This window comes from Electrophorus electricus, chromosome 13 (assembly GCF_041902795.1).
Source record: "Electrophorus electricus isolate QZ-2024a chromosome 13, ASM4190279v1, whole genome shotgun sequence".
NCBI classification, from domain to species: Eukaryota; Metazoa; Chordata; class Actinopteri; order Gymnotiformes; family Gymnotidae; genus Electrophorus; species Electrophorus electricus.
The window spans coordinates 15,181,561-15,201,206 of NC_137509.1; the positions used below are offsets into that span (position 1 = coordinate 15,181,561).

The 19,646-nt window shown below is 37.2% G+C and overlaps 1 protein-coding gene across 1 annotated transcript; it reads left to right on the top strand.

The window, feature by feature from the left end:
- The first annotated feature begins 3,622 nt into the window (after positions 1-3,622).
- On the top strand, positions 3,623-5,690 carry LOC113568807 (uncharacterized). Its single transcript, XM_081694912.1, has 6 exons — positions 3,623-3,812; positions 3,930-4,280; positions 4,379-4,723; positions 4,856-4,957; positions 5,071-5,105; positions 5,219-5,690. The coding sequence occupies exons 1-6, from the start codon at positions 3,773-3,775 to the stop codon at positions 5,252-5,254; spliced, it is 909 nt and encodes a 302-aa protein (XP_081551038.1). The 5' UTR covers positions 3,623-3,772; the 3' UTR covers positions 5,255-5,690.
- Positions 5,691-19,646: the final 13,956 nt, after the last annotated feature.

The following is a 19,646-nucleotide window of genomic DNA, read 5'->3' on the forward strand; positions in this document are numbered from 1 at the left end:
TCATCTATTCTCTTCTTTTTTGCTTTTATCTCAATTATCTCCTCCATTAGTTCTTTCCTCTTCTGTGTTTTCTGCTCATCTTGCTTTAGATGTATTTGGTTATCAAGATACATGTGATATTTCTGGCTGGCAGCAACTGCAGAGAGGAGTAGATTCTTCATGCTGACTATGTTGAGTAGCCCTCCAACATTATTCACATGGTCATGAATGATCCACTGAGAAATCAGTGAATGCTCTTTTAAGGTTCTCCACGATTAGCATCTTCTTACCTGAAAAACCTCTGTCAACAGCGAATGGACCATTTGAGAGGACCAGGAGTTTTATCATGTCCAATAGATGGCAAAACTGTTTGTTGGATAAATGTGTATCGTCAAATTCATCCAACCTTCCACTTTGTTGGTTGAAGTTCCTGAAGGATTCTGACTCCGAAATGAGGCTGTGGTCGTAAAAGTCACAAAACTCCCACAGAATGTAATCACAGCATTTTTCTTAATTGAAGCCAGGGTCACAATCTTAACTTCAACCCTCTCAACTCCCTCATCCTATATCCCCATTGTTGTGATTGCGGTTCCCTCCTCTGCATCTCTTTTTAAATTACCTGCCCTATTTAAGTCAAGATCTTCAGATTTGAAGTCTCCTGAGCCTCTCCTGAGCCATGTTTTCTGCCATTCTCTCTTTCTGTGCAATGACCCACCATATTGCTACTACCCTCTTTGGATGCCTGTCAGGACTCTTGTTTGCTCATAACAAACCTACCTTTTGATTATGAGTTTGTCTATGCATTTGGAATATTGCCCAATAATATATATACATTTCCATCCTGACTCTCTGGTCGTTTCTGACAATAGCAGCCCCATAAGTCATGAATCTTGTCTTCCCATGCAAAGATGATACTGAAAAAATTGTGTGTGTTCTTTGATTGATCTCAGATTTAATAAACAAATCAATTATGTGGTGAAAAGCAATATTTTCCAATTTAGACCTTTTGTGAAGTTTAAGTGTTCTGCAACCATCGGGAGGTCATTCATGCAATCGTTTCTTCATGAATTGGATACTGTAACATATATTGTGATCAACCATTCCCTATAGCATAGCTTATACATAGTAAAGAACACTTTAGCTAGGTTACTTACTAGCACTAAGTAAAGAGATCATATTACACCTGTCCTATTTTCCACCTTCTAGCTACAGTTCAGTTTAGCATTCAGTTTAAATGCTTTTGTTTCTTTTTAAAGCACTTACCAAACCAGCTCCCTCTTATATCACTAATTTATTCTATTCAACCATGCAGCAAACCCCGAGGCCTTCTTCACAGATTTTGTTGGCTGTTCCAAAGGCATGCTCTATGCTTAGATGTGACTATGTATTTGTTGTCTATGCACAAGAAGACCTTACCATTTACTGTTCACCAAGGCTCTTCTATTTCTGCTTATAAGGCAAGTCTTAAAACCTACTTGTATAAATTTGCTTTCATGAGAGGATAATAATGTGTAATTTTGTGTTTGTGAAATTAAGTCTTGTTTAACATAGCACTATATGCTATATCATTATTCTCAGGAACCAGAATGTCTCTTTATTGCTTTAAAGGGCAACACTGCAGTATTTTTTCCTCTAATATGAAACTACAACATAGAATTTCCTCGATTAACTATTGGATCAAAAAAGCAGTTGAAGTGTGAAGGTGAACAGCTATTAGGCTTCATCCTTGCCCACCTAAAATGATCATTTATCTTCCCTAGCAACCACCAGGTACACAGCACAGTAGTTGTCAGCGTTGTCATGTCATGTCATGTCATGTCTTCCATGTATGCCCTAACCTGAGGTAACCGGAAGCTGTTGTGTAGCCACTCCACACCTACAACCCACTTCGAGGCTACAATTATTACCTCCGTCTCCACTCTAAATGCTAACAGTGAACTGGAACAACCAGTCATCATGCCCATTACCAATCTCAGCCAGGATGTAACCAACCCTGCTGGATGTAACCAACTCTTCAAGTATTTTGCCAGTCTCCACACTCTCACACTAAAAGAAATCTTATCATCCACATTAAGAAGACATATAGGCTGAAAATATTTTATACCCATGGAATCCTTTTCTTTAGGAATAAGGATACCTCCTACACTTCTCCACTCTAATAATCCCTTTCTACCAGTTTATGAACATCATCTTCCACAAAAATATCAAGACCTCAGATGCCTTTTTATACACCTCATATGGCACTCCTTTAGGTCCTTGTGCAGAAACTGCCTTTGCATGACACACCTTGTCTTGAACCTCACTCCATTTTGGTGGGCTAACATCCATTTGCTATTCTGTTTAACCCCCAGTTGGAATATTTAGTGGCAACTCCATCTCCTTTGACTTATTGTTATCTTTATAAACACCCTCAAAATACCCCGCTAATTAACTTTTTCATACTTTTCAACTCCTTATTTCTCCTTACTAAATAAGGTCACATAATTTAAAGAATTCCTAAAGAAGGCTGCACTAGCACACTCAACTCTTTCTGTAGTGTATTAATATTATATTTCCTCCTCCAATGCAAGCCTTCATTGCTTTCTAAGATACCTTAATTCCTGAATCAGACTGTTTCTACATACCATCTTGACTTTACTACACATTGTCCCTTTTCCTTTTACTGCAATTTACCAAATCTTGCCATTCCATATTCATAAATAACTTTTATAAATACATTTTACTGACCTACTCATGACCACAGCATATCACAGCAACAGCTTTGAGAACCATTTACATCCATCTGGACTTACACGAGAATGTTTCATAAAATGTGTCCATTCCTAATCACATAATCTAATATTGTATACAGTCAAGGTGTCTGCTATGGTCTTCATGGTAGAACTACATTTTTTTAAATACTCTTAAATCTGAAATACTGATAGACCAATATACGCTAATATAAATCAATAATTGGTAGACATGGTTGGGGTTATTTTGTTATATAAAAATCAGTTACTGATATAATTTCAATTTCAATTATATCGATTTCAAACTGGTTAAAATGATCATCTTGGTCATTCTACTGTTAAACATGCAAGGCCATTAATTTGAAAAGTATGTTTAATCCAGAATTTATCAGTTACTATAAGTAACCTCTACCAAACATGTCCTGCATCTGCTGATCAGTTCTGTTCCCAGTTAGGAGGTACTGTAAGCTGCATTCAAATATGCAAAATTATTTCAGAAATGTATAGTTTGGGGATAATTGCCTAGGATTTCAGTGCTTCAGACGAGACCACATCAACAAAATGGGATTAATGTCAGGACTTTGAGCAGGAATGAGTTCAACCACCACATCACATGCAGATCTTAGTTCAACATTTAAAATGCTTTGTAATTAGAGCACTTTGTTATGGATTACCTGACATGATTGTTTTCAAGGCTCACCGTGCGTAAAACAAAAGTCTAGTGGTTTAAAACTTGTTAAATAAACTAAGATGACATAAATAAACCAAATAAACTAAGCTGAACATTTCGTTTGACAGCACTACAGGACAACATAACTCTTCTAAATTTTTTTTTTGTGCCTCATTTTGGCTCGCCTCTTTACTGCTTTAAATAGCACCACAGCAGTACTCTTTCTGTAATCTGAAACTACAACATAGCATTTCCTCAAAGCTACTGGACCAATCAAATTTGTTTATAACTTTAAAACATCCATTCAGAAAACACAAAGCCTCTTTTGCTGTTGAACAGTTGAACAAGGTACTGATTCATTAGATTTTACTATCTCACTGTCTAAACAGTAAAAATGTTTAGTCATTTTTTCACTCTTTGCCTCTTCATAACTGGTAAGTCATATTTGAAATAAACAGTATGTTTTTGCAACAATCTACCTGTTAAGTACATGGTACATATAAATAACTGGTGGATTCTAGCCATTAAACATTTCCTTTTTTTCTCTCCAGTTAAAACCTCTACAGTCAATGAAGTTCAAGTACAAACAGCTAGGCAGGGATTTGGTGTGGCAATTAAATGTGGCCAAAACATAGTTCAATATGGAAAAAATAATTTTTTAGTTTGGTATAAGGTGAGTTTAGGAAAGGTGCCTCAGTACATTTTTAGAACAGTTGAGGATGGTACAAAGTACAGATTTGCTCGAGCATTTGCCAATGGCCACTTCACTGTTTCTCTAAGTGAAGAAATGTTTGACCTCAATATTAATGATGTCTCAGAAGATGATATTGGAACATACTTCTGTGGAATAGTGAAGGCAAATGTTGTAGAGTTTGGATCTGGGACCCTTCTGCTATTTCAAGGTAACTGTGTGCACAGGTTTTCTCTTCTGCTTCTTTTTTTCCTTTGGTTTGATTCATGGTTCTCTTTCATTACTTGCTGTTTTTACAAATTTTTCAAGCTGAAAAGATCAAGTGGCAGCTTCAGACTGAAATGGTTTTCAAGAACAGAGAATATTCTACAATCCAGTGTTCACTACAAGATGTTAATGAGAGTTGCACAGGAGAACACAGTGTCTACTGGTTCAGACACGGCTCAAACAAATCTCATCCAGGAATCATTTACACTCATGGAAACAGGAGTGATCAAGGTAAGACAGACTCTGATGGTGGATCTCCTACATGTACTTGTGTCTACGACCTTCCCAGGAGTTACACCAGACATTCTGATGGTGGAACTTATTACTGTGCTGTGGCTGCATGTGGGGAAATACTCTTTGGAAATGGAACTAAAGTTGATGTTGAAGGTAAAATCTATAATAAATTATGATACTTTTTGTAATGGATTTTAACTGTATACCTAACTATAATGAATGGGAAAATTATACCATTGTCTATGAATGAATCTGCTTTTGACCTATCGCTTTTGATAATTTCAGAAAATAACAGATGGATTGTTACTGCTTTGATAATATGTAATGTGAGCTCTGTTATCATCATCATGGCTCTGTGTGGACTTCTATATAAGAATCATCAAAAAGGTTAGATAAACTACAATGTAATTAAAGATTTGTCTTTAATGTTGGAATTATTTTGATTTAAACATTTTTGATATTGTCACAAATATTTGAACATTATTACATTTTTTTGAAAGGCTCAGTTAACGGTCAATCAAGTCCCTCAAATAAGGTAAATTGTGAATTAATTGGCCTTCAAATAAAAATATACTTAAAATCTACAAAATTACTTTTACTATACTCGTATTTTCTGCTTGGTTTATAACACCTCTCCTTCTCTGTCAGGTTGAAGACACAGATGGCTTGAACTATGCTGCTTAGAGATTTGCTCAGAAACCTTCCTCCTCTGGAATTTCCAGAGTTAAGGACAATTCAGATGTTTATGCCCGGGTCAGAATACAATAGGCTATTGATATGTTTAAATTTACATTCTCTAGGACAGACTTGAAGTGGCAATAAAACTGAGCTTCCTTTTCATACTGTGGCTCTGAATCTAACCCGCTTTCTGAGACGCATACTTAATCCTAACCGGGGGTTACAGCCACATGCAGAAATGCATAAACTGCAAAACAACATGTACATTCTACAGCACAATTACGGGCAGTATATTAAATTTACAGTATCTGAACTGTACATATAATTTACAGCTTGTTACTGTATTATGTTATTACAGTATTTTCTTGCCTACTTTTAACTGGCAGCAAAGACTTCAGTATAGCTCTGTACATTTACAGACTTAAATAAATTTTACATTCTGTTACTGTATAAACAGTAAAATTACTACATTGCATTATATTGCACTTTACTGCTATGAGATTAATGTAATTTTACAAAATATGTGGTTATATTTAAGAGACTGTTGCTGCATACTTACAGGCAAATTACTATCACAACTGACATTACGTTATTCAGAAACTCCATCTTCACAGCTCTGATGACTAAATTAATTATGTAACTGCTGTCATAAGTATTTTGAGGCAACAAGCATGAAAACAATTAAGATTACTAAATATTTTTTTAAACTTCACTTATAACTAATTTAGATTTTCATGCAGATCTGTCCTCTCCACAATCAAGCATATAGTAAAAAAAAAACCTTTTCTTGAATATCAAGACTTTTGTCTTATTTCATATTCACATACAATATCTTTCCAAACTCAATGCATGGGTTTTTAACACTACATAATTTTTAAAGAAACAGTTTAATAAATCAAATTTTCCACTCACACTAGATGTAGTGAAATTTGAGCTATTTGGGTGACTATTTGGGTGAGCTATTTGTTCCAGTGTTTGATAGCAACACTATCTTTGCAGCTTCACTTTTAAACTAAAGAAGCAAACTCTGGACTCCAAACATATCTTGGCTGATCAAATACATTTAGGTAAATTGTGCAAATTGGATTACTGGCCAAACTGGTGCTTTACAAATAACCAAAAAATAAGGTCTCTAGGAATGTATGAAACATTTTATACTACTAAATATTTTTATGGACAGGCTGTCTGGTCCTCTTGCTCATTACTTTGCCTCAGCTTGCCTTTGATCCCCTCTTTGGGTTGATCCTAAAGAAATGTATGGGGAGGAAAAAAGAATGAAACGTACACTATCATGAATAAAAATAGAGCACTGGCAAGTTAACATTTACATTTACATTTACAGCATTTAGCAGGCCCTCTTATCCAGAGGGACTTAAAAAAGTGCTTTAGAATATATAGAACATATATTAGAATATATCCTAGAATATATCCTAGTACAGTACAGTAGGTTAGAGTCCAACATTCCAGTGAACTAGAATACTGTAGAATACAGGGATCAATGCTGATACCTAGAAGTACAAAATACATAAGGTCTCTTTTAAACAATGATAAGTGCAGTAAACAATAAGTGATAGAGTTTGTTAAATAACATAATAAACAATACCCTACAATAAGTATTAATTTAGTCAGTCAATATGGGAGCAGGGTCAGTTGTCCTTTAAATATTCTGCAAATAAATGGGTCTTCAGTCCACGTTTGAAGAGTGTAAGGGACTATGCTGTCCTGACAGCAAGTGAGAGTTCATTCCACCATCTTGGAGCCAGGACAGAAAATAGTCTCAACGCTTGTCATCCATGAGACCTGAAGCACGGTGTTTCAAGCTAAGCCATACTTGAGGTTCGAAGTACTTGAGGTACAGATTGGGCTTTGACCATTGACCTCATGTATGAAAGGGCTGGTCTGTTTTTAAGTTTGTAGGCAAGCATCAAGGTTTTAAATCTGATACGTACAGCTATATATTTCTATATATATGTAAAACACATATTAATTTACCTACTCAAGTCCACACCATATCAGGTGATTTGTACTTGTTCACTTTAACACTAGATATCTGAAATTGTACACATAGCACAGTGAAACATAATAAACCAGAAAACAGTGCAGAGGGTACAAAATCAGAGAGCAGGGTAAACGGTCAAACTAAGGCAGGAGCAAGGAAGAGTTGATAATCAAGCAACAAAGCAGTTGAAAACCAGAGAGACAGACAAGGAGAACACTCAATACACATGTGATACTCATGGCAATACTTTGTAAGAGACATGGAGAAATGAGCAGGTTTAAATAGACAGGAACATGATGATGAACACATTTGAAAACAGTAAGTGATTTGAGGAGCTGAATTGGGTGTCAAGGGGACTGGCAACAGGTAAATTCTGGGAGATGGAGTTCAGGCTAGGGAGCATGACAATTATTGTATAAATGCATCCAAAGCTCCGGAATAGCAGAAAATTATAAGAAACAAGACAAAATCTAATATTGTATACAGTCAAATTGTCTGAAAACCCATCTATTTGCAGAATATTTAAAGGCCAACTGACACTGTTCTCATATTGACTGACTAATTTATTACTTATTGTAGGTTATTGTTTATGTACCCTAGCACTTATTGTTTATTACACTTATCATTGTTTAAGATGGACCTTATGTATTTTGTACATCTAGTCATCAGCACTGATCCCTGTATTCTACAGTATTCTAGTTCATTGGAATGTTGGACTCTAACCTACTGTACTGTACTAGGATATTCTATGAGTAAATGACAAAGCACTTTTGTAAGTTGCTCTGGATAAGAGTTGTCTGCTAAATGCCGTAAATGTAAATGTAAATGCTATGGCCTTTCAAAGTAGAACTGCTCATAATATATTTGTACTCCAAAATACTAATAAACCAAAATATACACCAATATAGGTAACCTATTGGAAGGTTTTTTTTTTAAGGCTATTATATGCAATTTCAATTTCAAATTGCAATTTCAAAATGATCATCTTAGTCAATGTAGTGTTAAACAATAATTGAAAAGGCATGTTGAATCCAGAATTTAAAAGAGTTATCAGTTACTATACGTAATCTCCACCAAACAAGTTTTCCATCTGCTGATCAGTTCTGTTCGTGTGTAAGGAGTTACTGTAACCTGTATTTCTCTATTCAAACTTCTTTCAGCAATGTATAGTTTTGCATAGTAATGTATAGTGATGTATAGTTTAATTTTGGGATAGTTGCCTAGGATTTAAGTGGTTCAGATGAAAGCAATAAAATGGAATAATGGTCAGGGCTTTGATTTAGCCATAAGATATGTTGTTTGAGATATGTTTTCTGTTTGAGCTCTGCTATTGTTTATTTATTCATCAGTGTTTGAATCATGTTTCAGTAGCTAATGGGTAATGCTGACCTACAGGAATAAGTTCAGCCTGTATATCACACTCAGATTTTAGAAAACATTTACTCAAAGAATATATCCTATACAGTATTGTAGGTTAGAGTACATTATACCAATGAACTAGAATTTGTACTAGAGTTTGTTAGTCAAAATCAGTGTAAAACAAAAGACTATTGATTTGCATGTTAAACATGTTAATACCCTAATACCCTGTGTTAAACTGAACCAAATAAACTGACCTGAAGGTTTCATGTAACAGCATTATAGGACAACTTTAAAAAATATTTTCTGTGCCTCATTTTGACAAACCTCTTTACTACTTTAAATAGCAAAACTGCAATACATCATCTGTAATATGAAACCACAACATAGCATTTCCTCAAAACTATTGGACCAATCAAATGAGCTTTAAAAAAAATAGAATTATAGAAACAACTTCTATAATCTTAAAATATCCATTCAAATAATACAAAGCCTCTTTTGCTGATTCACTAGATTCTACTAAACAGTAGAAATGCTTAGTATTTTTTTTTTCATTCTTTGCCTCTTGATAACTGGTAAGTTATATTTTTAATAACCAGTATGTTTATGCTACAGTATTGGCTGCATATAAGTAACATGCATTCTAGGCAATAAACACTTTCTTTTTACTCTCCAGTTAAAAGATCTACAATCAGGTAGCTTCAGGTACAAACATTTAGACAGGGACATAGCGTGGCAATTAAACGTGGCCAAAAGAAGATCAAAGATAGCAAAGGTATTTTCATTTGGTATAAGATGAGTTTAGGAAAGTTGCCTCAGCAGGTTGTAAGAACAACTGAAGATGGTACAAAACACAAATTTACTCGAGCATTTGACATTGGCCACTTCAGGGTTGCTCTGGGTGATGAAACATTAGACCTCAACATTAATGAAATCTCAGAAGATGACATAGGAACATATTTCTGTGGAACAGTGAAGGCAAATGTTGTAGAGTTTGTATCTGGAACCTTTCTGCTATTTCAAGGTAATTCTGAGCACAGATTTACTGTTCTGCTTCTTTCTACTTTGGCCTCATTAATGGTTCTCTATTGTTACTTTGTTTTTATTAATTTTTCAAGCTGAAAAGATCAAGTGGCAGCTTCAAACTGAAATGTTGTTTAAGAACAGACAATATTCTACAGTCCAGTGTTCACTACAAGCTGTTACTGAGAGTTGCACAGAAGAAAACAATGTCTACTGGTTCAGACATGGCTCAAACAAATCTCACTGAGGAATCATTTATACTCATGGCAACAGGAGTGATCAGTGTAAAACAAACTTTGATGCTGGCTCTCCTACACGGACTTGTGTCTACAATCTTCCCAGGAGTTACAACAGACATTCTGATGGTGGAACTTATTACTGTGCTGTGGTTGCATGTGGGGAAATACTCTTTGGAAATGGAGCTAAAGTTGATGTTGAAGGTAAAACCACTAATAAATTCTTTTTTTTTGTAATACATTTTAACTATATATTTGTGTATATTATACATTCATTATATATATATATATATAATTGATGAATGGGAAAAATAGACCATTGTCTATGAATGAATTTGCTTTTAACCTATTGCTTTTGATAATTTCAGAAATTACCAGATGGATTGTTACTGTTCTGACAATATGTAACGTGATCTCTGTTATCATCACAGTTCTGGGTGGACTGCTATATAAAAATCAACAGAAACGTTTGTTAAATTACATTGTATTTAAAGATTAATCTATAATACTGGAGTCATTTTAAATTTAAACATAATATTTTCAAAAATATATTTGAACATCATTACAAGGTCAAGAACAAGGTCAAGTCACTCGACACCCAAATAAGGTAAAAATAATAATAATAATAATTTTCCTGCACATATAAGTAGACTTAAAAAAACTCCAAAACTAATTTTACTATACTCCTATTCTCTGCATGGTTTATAACACATACTCCTATTTTCTGCATGGTTTATAACACATTTTGTTCTCTGTCAGGTCACAGACACAAATGGCTTGAACTATGCAGCTTTTAGATTTGCTCAGAAACCTTACACCTCTGGAATATCTAGTTATGAACAATTCAGATGTTTATGCTCAGGTCAAAATACAGTAGAAAATTGAAATGAGAACATTTTTTATTTTCTGTTTAATGACATATTAGTCTCTCTATTTACATGAAGCATGACGGCCATGAATTGGCAACAAAACTGAACTCCTGTTTTGGTGATTCTAGCCTTGTTTCAAATACTCAGATGAGCCAGACAAAGTGAACAGCCCCAATGTCCATGATGTTCAATCCTCCTTCAGTCATGCATAGTAAAAACAATTTAAAAAGCTTAAATCAATTAAAGTGAATTTGTTTTTGTCCAGATAACATTATGGAAATCAATGGCTATTATGAGACACATCTTCTGACCAAAATGATATTCCAGGAAGTTGGTTAAGCGACTAACCCAAATATGTTAAGGCAGAGTTCATGGAACTCTTGGATTTTACATTCCAGAAACCAAGATCAAAGAGAGTGTCAGTTACTATGAGAACTTATGCACTGAAGCTAACCTGTTTCTGACAGGTTTACTTAACCTTAATTGGGGGTTAGACCCATGTTACTAATGCAAAAATGCATACATGTAAAAAAGAATTCTGTACATTTTACAATACGTTACTGGCAGCATAGATACCAGTACAGTACTGTAAAATGGTAGCAGTGGTTAAAGTACTTAATTTGTAATTGGAAGGTTGCTGGTTCAAGCCCCGCCACTGTTGGAATCCTGAGCAAGGCCCTTAACCCTCAATTGTTCAAGTTGTACTCAGATATAATTGTGAGTCCCTTTGGATAAAAGTGTCAGCTAAATGCTGTAAGTTTACAGTAGCTAATTTTCAGTTTGTTACTGTATTATGTTATTACAGTATTTTCTTGCCTACTGTGAATTTTACAATAAATTACTGCCAGCAAAGACACTGTTAATTTACAGAACTTAAACACATTTTACAGTGTGTTACTCTATAAACAATAAAATTACATTTGATTTTAAAGCACTCTACTGCTATGGCATTAACTGTGATGTTTAACAGGTTAAGGATAATGCAGGGACAAGGCACATTGAACAGAACATATGTTTTAATAAAAAGCACTACTCAACACACACACAAACACATTACGTGTGTCAAACACTGACAACTTGGACGATATGACACAAGACTTATATGAACTCATGACAATTACACACAACAAGGATCAGGTGCACAACACAAGAGGGTGTGGCAATACGGAAGCACACACAGACACACACACACATGAGGGGGTAGGGGCCGTACCGTGACAGAGCACCCCCTCAGGGTGCAACTCCTGGTGCGCCAGCCTACCGGGCTGCGGCCCTGAGATCAACACCAAAAGGTGACGTCGGAGGACCAGAGATGCCCGCCATGGGCCAGCGCGAGCAGGGCAGCGGGGGGAAGGACAGGGACTAAGACGATGACAGATACAGGGACATGCACACTAACGGGCACGGGCACAGATACAAAGGGGAACCAGGTGACCGGTACATTAACATAATAGGGACAGACACAGTGACAGGGCCAGGCACATGAACAACACCACACACATTCAATAGTCCAGGGAAGGGGGGAGGAACCCCAAACTGTCCCCCTGTCATCAGCTGGATCGAAGACTGACTAGCCTGGCAGGAAGTGTCCCTTGCCAGCCTAGGTAGCGGCAACTGTCCTGGTTCTGGTACTGGTGCCGCTGCCTTTTTGCCTGCATGATGCTTCAGCGTAGGTGCATGCACTCTGGAGCTCTTCGCCTCAGGTGAGGGAGTGTCCTTATCTGACAATGGTGCTTCCCTGCTACCCACCCGGGTGAGCCTGCTCGCACCTGGGTGGCGTGACCTGGGCGGTGCCTTGGGTGCTGGAGGCTCCTTGCTCTCTGAGCTTTTGGCGTCACCCTGGGAGGGAAGATCCCTATGAGGGTACTCTTCTACCTCCATTGGAGCTTCATCCTCACAATCGGAACCCCTATTCGACTGCAGACAGACATCACTGCACTCCTCTGTCTCTCCGTAATCTGTGTCTCCTCTATGATCATCCAGGTAGGGGTCATAGGACCCAGCAGAGTCCATATCTGAGTACCACTCCTCTTGGTCCGGCTGTTCTCTGTAGGACTCCGCACCGTCCAATCCCAGCCCATACACAGGGCCACCCCAAAATCGATCAGCGGGTTCCTCCCTCCCGGTAGCTCCATGAAGCGAGGCCAGGATGAGGGAAGGTCTTACTGCTGGAATGTAGGGGTCCACAGAGTCTGACTCTGAGGACTGGAAATCATTATACCAGTCCCAGTTATCCACCGGGGTTCCATATGACTCCCCTGCTTCCACAACTGGGTGCCCAAGAACACAGGAGACTTCGCTGCACGTGCTGTGGGAGGGCGTTGACTTTCCTCCCCGTCTTCTTCTTGCGTTTCCCAGGCATCCTTGGTCGATTGGTGTTTCTGTAACATTTAAGGAGGATGTGGGGACGAGGCACATTAAACAGAACATAAGTTTTAATAAAAAGCACAACTCAATACACACTACGTGGGTCAAACACCGACAACTTTGACGATACGACACGAGAATTATATACACTCATGACAATTACACACAACAAGGATCAGGTGCACAACACAAGAGGGCGTGGCAATACAGACACGCACACAGACACACACAGACACACACACGAGGGGGGGAGAGGTCGTACCGTGACATTAACTTAATTAATCTAAGTAATTTTACAGAGTATGTGGTAATTTCTTTTTGGTTTTTAATTTAGGAGATGTTTAGTTTCAAATATTTAATATTTATGATTATAGTGAGCACAAGTACAATCCAAAATGGAAATAAACAGCAGGCAGGGGTTGTTACCAGATCCAAACAAACAGCTAAATGAAGGCTAATCCAAAGTGGAAACTATATAGTCTATATAGTCCAGACCAAAAGAGTGATTACCTGGCAAAAGTGTAAAAAGATAATCCAGTAATGTATAGTCTCAGGCAAAGAAGCAGGTTTCATTACACAAACAAGGTAGTACATGAATACATGCTCAGTAAGCTGACGATACATAGGCAATACCTCGCAATGAGGTAATGCTAGAAACAGGCCTAAATACAGTGGTTAATTAGAGGCAGGTACAACAATTTAGTACGTGAAAGATGTGGTGTCTCTTGTGGTGTCCCAGAGGATGGGAAGTAGAGTCCTGTTTTGACACTGTGATAAACATTTGAGGCAACAAGCAAGTAAAGTCCACTTTACTTAAAACCTTTGAAAAACAGCTCAGCAACAGCAACCAAAAATTCCACAATTTTGATTTTTATCAAGATCTGTCTTCTCCACAATCACTGGAGCCTAGAATAGAAAAGAGCAGAATATCTGGAATATCAAGACTTTCTGGAATATCAAGACTTATCCTATTTCTCCTAAATATTTTCAAAACTCAATTAATAGGTTTTCATAACACTACTTAATGTTTAAACAAACTGTTTGATGAACTTAATTTTCCACTCACCCTAGAGCCAAATTCATGAACAAATATATTTTTTCCTTTTTTTTGGTGATGTGTTTTTATAAAAACAGTTTGTGCTCTTTTGTGACTATTGGTTTCTAGTGTTTGATAGTAATGTTAGCCTTGCAGTTTCAGTTCTAAACTAAACTAGCAAAACCTGGACTTCAAATGTGTTGACTGATCAAGTACATCTAGAATACATTCTGAAAATTAGATTTTTGGCTTAAATGGTCCTTTATAAATCAGGAGAAATGGTGTTTTGATATCTTATATTGATTTAGGTTATATATCCAAGGTCTCTAGGACTATATGAAACATTTCATACTAATAATATTTTCAAGTGTTTTATGATTACATTGTTTATATCCTCATGTCATGCATGTCTATCAGATCATGTTATAGTACCTTAATTAAACAGTATCATACTAAGATGTTTTATTTATGATTAAGATATGTCTTGATAAAAGAAATAGGGTGACAGAAAAATAGAGAAAGGAGAAAATAGCCCATGAATGTAAGGTAAGTACTCTGAGGGTATAAACAAGCATCAACAGGTACTCCAGATGAAATGTCTCTCACATACTGTAAGCTTCCTCATCAGGGAACAGACATGTGGATCGATAGCCAAAGACCTTTTCCGGACAGGCTGTCTGGTCCTCTTGCTCATTACTTTGTTTCTGCTTGCATTTGATCCCCTCTCTGGGTTGAGCTTAAAGAAATGTATGAGGGGAAAAATTAAACATACACTATTATGGACAAAAAATGAAAAGAGAACACTGGCAAATTAACGTATGCTTACTGATGTTAAATTTAGACTTTGGTGGGGCACAGACAACGGCAAACCAGATTGCACCCATAGATTGTGTAACTCTTTTAGTTTTCAAACTATAGCCATCAATCTAGCTGACCCATAGCACCAAACAGAATGTCATACTGACTGCACTCAGTATGAGTGTATCCTTTCATTCATCCCTTCATCCTCCCATAGGAACTCATTCATTTTATAACTCCTTACGCGGAAAACATAGAACAACTACATTTGCTGTACTGACTGAACTATGCCAAATCACCAAATTGCTCTTCATACTGATGCACTCATCTATCCACACATCTATCCTTTCATTCATCCCTCCTTCCATCCTCCCAATACACATATAATTTAATTTACCACATTAAACCATGTGTGTATTGTGGAAAGATGTTATTAATGCTTGTAGGGTTTGCAGGGTGATGCTGATGATCAGGTCTGGAAACTTGAGCATGAGAAGGTGGTAACAGTAATCAAGATCTTGAATGTTTAGTCTTAGCATAAGGGTCGGAATATCTGATTGTGACAGGCAGTGCTCAACCGTTTCTTTGTTTCTTTGTCAAACAACTTGAATGAAGAAACGCAACTTTTACTGACACTCTTAGTTAAAAAAACAGTAGCAAAACAACCAGATCTACAGATCCTATCATTTTTATAATGCCAGCTTATTTATTTAAGTCTTAATTTCATGTTACGTTCACAAGATATTCTAAACCTAAGGCTCCTAGACATATTTCTCTGTGAGCTAGTAAACATGCACAACCCACAAAACCTTTTTGATCAGTAGTGGTGGATATGAAAATGTAAAGAAAAAGAGCTATGCATTTGCTTACCTGATTCTTTCTAATGGTTTTCAATGAATACTGTATGAAAATAAACCACCAATCAATCAATAACCTGAGCTGGTCTTGGTCTAACTCAATACACCGTAATATATAAGGAATTATGTCATGAGACCTGAAAACATCAGAGATGAACAGGGGGGAAGTTTATAAAGATTTTAAAATTAGGGTGATCAAGCTGGTGGACATTCCCTTAACAACCCGTGGCTTGCATATATATTTTGTCTAAAGTATTTATCTTAGATATGATCTCCAAACCTAATGTTAACTACAGCTAGATTTCAAGGACAATGTCACATTTGTTAATCAGAGATTATGGAAGATTATGGAAGTACACAAAATTGGTATTTAGTGGCATGGAGCATTAAAAATGTACTTTATAACAACACAAAGTCATAACTCGACTTGGCAGATTTTATATAAGTGATATGATGGTTTCTCCTCTCTAGTAGTCTCTGCCTAGCAGTCATGGCCACTGCATGGCTTTTGTTTTTAATCTTTTATAGTTCCACATGCTTTGTGTTTTGGTTTCTGTGCCATGCCCCTGCACAGGTATCCCGTGTTCCCCTTTTATTTGCTGTGCCACCTGAAAAGCTTTTGCAAAACTATTGCAAAGTGGTAGACCATTTACTCTGGTATGGCCAAATCATACAATGGGGCAGTGGCAGCTCAGTGGTTAAGGTAGTTGACTTGTAATCGGATGGTTGCTGGTTAAAGCCCCACCGCTGCCTCTGTTGGGCCCCTGACCAAGGCCCTTAACCCTCAGTTGTTCAAGTTGTACCTAGTCATAATTGTAAGTGGCTTTGGATAAAAGCATGTTTTGAAGGGGACCTTGATTAAAGGTGATTGGTACATTGCCAATTTTTTTGATGGCCAATGGATTATCCAACTGACATTTGCAGCATGGTACATGCCTCTGATGTAAATCACCACAAATGCCTATCCAATAGAAATGAAACATTAACCACTTGTCTTGTCCCAAATACCTGACCATTAGATTAGGCTTGAAAAACAGAAAAAGCCTAGTGAGTAACAGCTTCCTGGGTGGAAATGCCTTGTTGATGAGTGGGGTCACACAAGAATGGCTAGACTGGTTCAAACTGACAGAAAGATACCTCAAATAACTACTCTTTATATCCATGGTAAGCAGGAAAGCATCTCACAACACCACTGAACACTGAGGCAGATGGGATACAACAGCAAAAGATCACTATGCTACATCTATTCATGTCAGCATAGAACAGAAATTCATTTCTTGTGTAGGTCTTTCACTCTGGCATGCAATTTTTTCAATGTCTCTCCACTTGGAACCAACTTTGAATGGAACTTGAGTCTGTAGCTTTCTTTGTTGAGCCTGTATTTTTGTAAAACAGCATCTTTCACTCTCTTGTAGCCATTAGAGTGCTCACAGTCGATGTATGGTGATGTACACTTCTCAGGTTTTCTCACTCAACAGTGGGATAAAGTGTAGAGTCCAGTACTTATAAGGTCATTTACAGGCTTGTGACATATCCTTTCAAATGTTTTCAGGTAATGTTCTATTTCATCATTTTTTGGGAGGGGGGACATCTTGGGGCCTATCCAGCCCATATACAATGTGTGTAGGTCGAAGTTGTAGTGTTGCTCAAACTGATGGTGCAGTGTTCGCCATCTATGATGCTGTTACAAAATTTATCTGTTCAGCCTTTCCTCTCTTGTTTGCTGGGCATACAATTTCTCAGTTGATTGCTGAACTGGGACACCATGTTCTCTTTTCCTGTATGTGTTATATATATATATATATATATATATATATATATATATATATATATATATATATATATATATATATATATATATATATAATTTACAGCTCCAGACAAAAAATGAGACCACTCTGATTTTTTTCTTAAATCAGCATCTCCACATGTACAGCAGCCATTCCATTCAAGTGTATGTTGAATTCCTTTTCAGACTCACCACATTGTAGCTTTACTGTTAGAGGGATACAGTGAGTGTCAGCTTGTTTCTATCTTGAAAATTTCATAAATTATGGTTTATAAGAACTGGGTGAAGTAACAACCACATGGGACAACAACAGCTACAGACTCGCAGAGGTTGAAAAAATGACTCTCTACTGACCATGATGAACGCCACCTCATTCAAATGTCACTTAACAACCATAAGATGACATCAAGTGATCTACAACAGAATGGCATGCAGCGGCTGGGCTGAGTTGCACAGTTTTGCAAAAGACCATAAGGATTGGACCATAGAGGACTGGAGTAAGGGCATCTTCTCTGATAAGTGCAATTTTCAGCTTTGTCCAACACCTGGTCGTGTAATGGTTACACAGAGACCTGGAGAGGCCTACAAGACAGAGTGTTTTGCACACACTGTGAAATTTGGTGCACTGTGAAATTAGGTGATGATCTAGGGGTGTTTCAGCAAGGCTGGAATCGGGCAGATTTGTCTTTGTGAAGGACACATGAATCAAGCCACTTACAAAACTGCTGGAAGAAAACTTGCTTCCTTCTGCTCTGACAGTGTTCCCCAACACTGATTGTTTTTTTTCAACAGGACAATGCTTCATGTCACACAGCCAGGTCAATCAAAGTGTGGATGAGGGACCACCAGATCAAGACACTATCATGGCCAGCCCAATCTCCAGACCTGAACCGCATTGAAAACCTCTGTAATGTGATCAAGAGGAAGATGGATGGTCACAAGCCATCAAACAAAGCCAAGCTCCTAGAATTTCTGTGCCAGGAGTGGCGTAAAGTTACCCAACAGCAACGTGAAAGACTGGTGGAAAGCACGCCAAGGCGCACCAAATATTGATTCCTTGACTCATCCCATGTTGAAATATTAGTACTTTGTTGTTTATAAATGAATATGAGCTTGTTTTCTTTGCATTATTTCTGTAACTGTTGTTATTTTGACCTTTAGACATTTTCATAAAAAGAAAACATGCTCTAAAATACAATATTTTCTTCTGGAATTTGAAAGAAATGTTGCCAGTATTTTATAGAATAAAACAAAAATGCTCAGCCTGGTCAAACACATAGCCATCAATTGTAAAACTAAAAAAACTGATAATTTTGTAGTGGTCTGTTACTTTTTTCCAGAGTTGTGTATATACATATCACTTCCCTTCTCCATGGGTCAACATAAAAGGGAAACAGCACTGAACATAAAAATAGCCTGCTTGCTGATATGGTAAGTCACCTTTCTCAATTCCATAATTATAACAGCCTCTATGGGCTTGCTCTGACTGGATGGTCTGTTGGCTTTTATACACTAATTATCCCATCACTTTCCTGTGGGAAGAATCAATGCAATGATTAAAATTCACAGTCTTAACTATACAGTTAAACAATATTTTAACATTGACAATACATTTTTATGCAAGCCAGTTTAAAAATGAATTGTGCATCAATCTCTCATTTTGTTTTTGGTTTCACATTAAGATTTTTCTTGTCAGTGTGGAGGGTTCTCCCACTCCCTCAAGGACGAGGTTGGCCTCTTCCTCTTCCAAATACTTTGGAACTCCTTCAGCTGCTGCAAGAATACTACAGCTTCTGCTATCTCAGTAGATTTAATCAAAATCTATGCCACGACTCTTCTACCTAATAGAGAAGATTGTACTATAGATTTCCTGCCTGATTCCACAGTCTCCCCACAGTCAAGCTTGCCCACTGTGTTATGCTTAGAAAGCAAGGCCATGGAGGAGTACATAAGAGAAGCACTGGCTCAGACTGTCTGAGTCCCCAGCAGTCACCACATTCAGTGGAGTCAGTGACATTCTGTAGAACAAAAGACAGGAAGAGGCCATTCAGCACAATGCGAGACC